This window comes from Chiloscyllium plagiosum, chromosome 4 (genome assembly GCF_004010195.1).
Source record: "Chiloscyllium plagiosum isolate BGI_BamShark_2017 chromosome 4, ASM401019v2, whole genome shotgun sequence".
Lineage (NCBI taxonomy): Eukaryota > Metazoa > Chordata > Chondrichthyes > Orectolobiformes > Hemiscylliidae > Chiloscyllium > Chiloscyllium plagiosum.
Genome location: NC_057713.1, coordinates 12884945 through 12890294, shown reverse-complemented (window position 1 = coordinate 12890294; position 5350 = coordinate 12884945). Strand labels below are relative to the sequence as shown.

At 41.3% G+C, this 5350-nt stretch overlaps 1 protein-coding gene across 4 annotated transcripts in view; it reads right to left on the bottom strand.

Annotated features, from left to right (window-relative positions):
* Positions 1-5350, bottom strand: part of LOC122548856 (protein spire homolog 1-like) — a 203617-nt gene that overhangs the window by 3280 nt on the left and 194987 nt on the right. For all 4 annotated transcript variants that reach the window (XM_043687728.1, XM_043687729.1, XM_043687730.1 and 1 more), the window contains 2 exons: positions 1617-1644; positions 1380-1525 (listed from right to left, as the gene is read on the bottom strand). In XM_043687728.1, the coding sequence (XP_043543663.1) occupies positions 1380-1525; positions 1617-1644 (174 nt within the window). The remainder of the gene's footprint in view (positions 1-1379; positions 1526-1616; positions 1645-5350) is intronic.

Below are 5350 nucleotides of genomic sequence, written 5' to 3'. Positions count from 1 at the left end.
TGTTGTGGTTCTGTTCGCCGAGCTGGGAGTTTTTGTTGCAAACGTTTCGTCCCCTGGCTAGGCGACATCATCAGTGCTTGGGAGCCTCCTGCGAAGCGCTTCTTTGATGTTTCCTCCGGTGTTTACAGTGGTCTGTCCCTCCCTATCCGGGCATTGGATAGGCTTATGGTGGATAGTGGGCTAGTGTAGGTTAGGTGGGCTTGGATCGGCGCAACATCGAGGGCCGAAGGGCCTGTACTGCGCTGTATTCTTCTATGTTCTATGTACTTCTATCATCTGTAAATGGTGATTCCTCAGCTCAGCGAAATTTCTCACTTGACCTTCACTGGAGTCTTGGGTTCAGTTTTTGCTTATGGCAGGCAAGAACGAAAAAGCAGGATCCTTTGGTGATTAGAATTATTTGTAGTGAGGTACAGTTACCACTAACACTGTCTAGTTTGGGGAAATTTGGGGTAAATTCATCAGAAAAGCTGCAGAATTAGCACAAGTTACTTCCAGTGCATAAACAGTCCCTTTCACTATCCCAATGGCCTTGAACAAAAATCATGCTAGGAGGCTCCCCCATCCCCAAACTTAATTAATTGCCATGTCCCCAGATTGAACTGATCACCACCGCATCCCTCACCTCATACATGTTGCAGGAGGAACATTGCACTGCCTTCACTGCCATCCCTCTAAAGCTAACTTTTATTTAAAAAAAAAACTGTGTCTAAAGAAACTGTCCCCAGATTGAACTGATCACCACCACACCATCATCTAATTGTTTTTTTTGCCAGTCTTCAAGGAGGTTCTAAAGGTTAAACTGCAATCTTTGAGTGCAATAGGAACACTTAAACTATCGGGACATGTAAAAAGTTTTTGATTGCAATTTTTGGTTTACTGAGAAAACCCTGGTTATGCGCTGGTGCAGTCCCATCATATCTCAGATTTCCGGAATCTGCAAACAGGGTGGGATAGAGTGGATGTGGGGAAGATGTCCCACTAGTAAGAGAGATTAGGACCTGAGGGCTCAAAGTGAAGACATGACACATTAGAATGGAGACGAGGAGGATTTCTTCAGACAGAGGGTGGCGAACATGTGGAACTCATTGCTGCAGAAGGCTGTGGAAGCCAAGTCATTGAGTGTCTTTAGGACAGAGATAGCTAGGCTCTTGATGATCAAGGGGATTAAGAGTTATGAGGAGAAGGCAGGAGAATGGGGTTGAGAAGCATATCAGGCATGATTGAATGACAGAACAGACTCAATGGACTGAATGACCTAATTTTGCTTCTATATCTTATAGTCTTATGGTCCAATAGCCACAAATTCTGATTAAATAACTGAATCTGAGCTGTAATGCTTTCCTTTTGTATCTAGGAACTGCTGTGGACTTTCGTACCTGACTAGACTCTTGTGTTGACCATCATGACGACGGCGACTGCCTGATGGTCTCTCAGATTTTGACAGCTTCCCCTCTTTTGGCAATGCTGAAGGTCCCAAGGAAAAAATTGGAAGATTGCTGTATGGTTTGGAGGGTAGTCGCATCTAAAACACAAACAAAAAATTAATTTCAATAAAAGAGATATTTTGATAGATAAAGATGTATACTTTCCAATAAAAAATATCTTGAACGCACCTTTTTACAACACTGTGAACACACTGGTCTGTGGAAAGATAATCGAGAATTAAAATTGGTTAAATCATCAAAGAGCTTGTTAGTGCACTATTTGATCTGTTGTTGGATTTGGTCGGTCAGGCAAGCATCCGAGGAGCAGGAGAGTCGACGTTTCAAGCATAGAGAGCTTATGCTCAAAAAATCGTCTCTCTTGCTCCTCAGATGCTGCCTAACTGGCTGTGCTTTTCCAACCCCACACTTTTTGACTCTGGTCTGCAGCATCTGCAGTCCTCACTTTCTCCTGTTGCATTTGGTACTTTGTACAATGATTAAGTTGTCTAATTTATGAGGTATGTTATTGCAGTGATATACATACAGTCTCCACAAACAACCATGCTTAAAAAGGACAGTCTCTTATGGTATTTAAAGAAAAACATCAATTTGAATTTAACGAGACATACTTCTTGTCTTCTTTAAGAGGTTTATTAAGCAAGAAACATTGTACCTCATCTAAATCTTCTAATCTCAGGGAATACAATCCTAATTTGTTTAAAGAAGTGCCATACAGGATGCAAAAATATTAACTCTTCCTCTCTCCACAGATGCAACCAGACTTGCTGAGTTTCTCCAGCATTTTGTTTTATTTCTGATTTCCCGCATTTGTAGTATTTTGCTTTTATCCTAGTTTGTGTAATATCTCTCCCATAATTTATCCCTTGGAGTCGAGGTAACATTCTGGTAAATCTACACTGCACTCCTCCAGGGCCAATATATCCTTCCCTAGGGAGAGGCATAGCGACTCTAGGTGTGATCAAACCAGGGTCTTGTTTCACTGAAATACCACTTCTACCATTTTAGGTTCTACTCTACTCGATAGAAAGGCCAGCATTTTACTAACCGTTTCTACTCTTTTCTATACCTGCCCATGATGTTTGCTTTGATTGAACTAGGAATACAATGGGACGACTGATTCACAAGAATAGAGAGAATTTAACTCTATGAAAAAGGTTTATTTCTCTCTAGGAAAGAGAAGACTATCTGGATGTCAAGATTACAAAAGGGTCCAAATAGTCAATAAAGATTTAAAGAATAGCCTTTTTGAACATTCACACAGAGGGGTGACATGATGCCTCAGTGGTTAGACTGCTACCTCACAGCGCCAGGGACTCTGGTTCGATTCCAGCTTCGGGCGACTGTCTGTGTGAAGTTTGCACATTCTCCCTGTGTCTGTGTGGGTTTCCTCCGGGTGCTCCGGTTTCCTCCCACAGTCCAAAACGTGCAGCTTAGGTGGATTGACCATGCTAAATTGCCCATAGTGTGCAGGCTAAGTGGATTATCAAGGGGAAATGCAGGGTTAACAGGGATAGGGGGTGTGATACTCTGAAGAGGGTTGGTTGGATTTGATGGGCTGAATGGCCTGCTTCCACACTGTAGGAATTTTATGATGATTTTAGTTTTTCACCATTTAAAAAGTACTCCACCTTATTTGGTCCCGGATTGATGGTCTCAATAGGCAATGTCAAAATCCATTTGCTACTGTTTTGCTGATCTTTTTAATTTGTTTCCTAACATCTCTTTGTAACTGAAACAGAAGCTGAGTATCATTCCTTTACTGCAAAAATCCTGAAATTCCACACCTTGGATGTATGGACACTGCAGAGATTGCAGTGGTTCATCACTAAATTCTCAAGCTCCACTAGGGAACTGCTGCCATTATGGTGAGTACATCCCATGAACAGATAAAACAAGATGTTACTTTTGTTTGTTTCATTGGAAAATTTAGGGATATGTAGCTTTCTATTCTGCCATTAATTTTATTCATCCCAGGATGTGGACATCATTTATTGCCCTCCCCTGACTGTCCTTGAGGGAGCCGTGGTCAGCTGTCCTCTTTAATTGCTTGACATGTCCCCAGGACTGAATGACCTAGGTCATAAACATAATGGCAGCATAGACAGTGGTTGCATTAGATATAACTTTCCAAAATTCCTTAGATTCTGGAAGGGCCCCAGAGAATTTGAAAAAAGCAAATATGTTACCTTTATTCAAGGAAAGGAGAAAACAGGAAACTTTAGTCCAATTAATCTTCATAGAGAAGGTGCTGAAACCCGTTATTAAAGAGACTAGATTAGATTAGATTAGATTAGATTACTTACAGTGTGGAAACAGGCCCATGTTACCTTTATTCAAGGAAAGGAGAAAACAGGAAACTTTAGTCCAATTAATCTTCATAGAGAAGGTGCTGAAACCCATTATTAAAGAGACTATACTTAGAAATACTCAGAAAATCTCAAAGTGATCAGAGTCTTTTGAAAATGAAATCGTACTTCATCTAATAGAGCTTTTTGACAAAGTAATATTCACAGTGGATAGAGAGAAACTGGTGGATTTGGTGCACTTGGGGTTTCCAAAGGCATTTGATAAGTATCTCATCAAAGATTGCAGTACAGGATAAGAGTGCATGCTGTAGGGGGTAACATATTAGCATAGATGAAAGATTAGTTAGCTAACAGGAAGATAGAGTGGGGATAAACACACCATTTTCAGGTGGTCAAGCTGTAACTAGTGCAGTGCCAGTAGTTCTCAAGTATTTACAAACTATATAATTGATTCGAATGATGAAACCGAAGGTTTAGTCAGTAGGTAGGTAGGAAAGTAGAGGATGTAGAAAGTTTGTGAAGGGATATATACACAATGTAACAATTCTGTGGTTCTGAGAGTTCAAGTGAGTGGGCAAAAAATGTGGCAGATGGAATATGGGTAAACGTGAACTTGTCCATTTTAGCAGAAAGAACAGAACAACAGTTTATGATTTAAATAGGGAGAAATTGCAGGTGGTACAGAGGAACTCAGGGGTTCAGGTACATTAATACATCATGTTAATGTGCAAGTAAAGCAAGTGATTAGGAAGACAACTAGAATGTGGTTGTTTATTTCAAGGGGAACAGAATATTGAAACAGGGAGCTGTATTGCAGCTGTTAAAGACTTTGGTGAGACCACAATGCTCCAGTACAATTTTGGACTTCATATTTGAAAAATGATATAATTGCATTAGAAGCAATTAGTTTTGGAAAGAAAGACTTCTCTTACAAAGAAAGGCTGAACAAAGGCCTACACGCATTGGAGTTTAGAAAAATGAGAGACCAGTTTATTGAAACATTTAAAGTATTGAGGGAACTGAATAGTGTAAATACCAGAAGTTGTTGTGGTTCTGTTCACCGAGCTGGGAATTTGTGTTGCAGACGTTTCGTCCCCTGTCTAGGTGACATTCTCAGTGCTTGGGAGCCTCCTGCGAAGCGCTTCTGTGTTGTTTCCTCCGGCATTTATAGTGGCCTGTCCCTGCCGCTTCCGGTTGTCAGTTCCAGCTGTCCGTTGCAGTGGCCGGTATATTGGGTCCAGGTCGATGTGGTTTGTTGATAGGATCTATGGATGAGTGCCATGCCTCTAGGAATTCCCTGGCTGTTCTCTGTTTAGCTTGTCCTATAATAGTAGTGTTGTCCCAGTCGAACTCATGTTGTTTGTCATCTGCTTGTGTGGCTACTAAGGATAGCTGTTCGTGTCATTTCGTGCCTAGTTGGTGTTCATGGATACGGATTGTTAGCTGTCTTCCTGTTTGTCCAGTCCTTGCATGGGATTTTGTACACTACGTTGGTTTTGCTCATGCTGGGTATCAGATCCTTCGTTCTGGTGAGTTGTTGTCTGAGAGTGGCTGTTGGTTTGTGTGCTGTTATGAGTCCTAGTGGTCGCAGTAGTC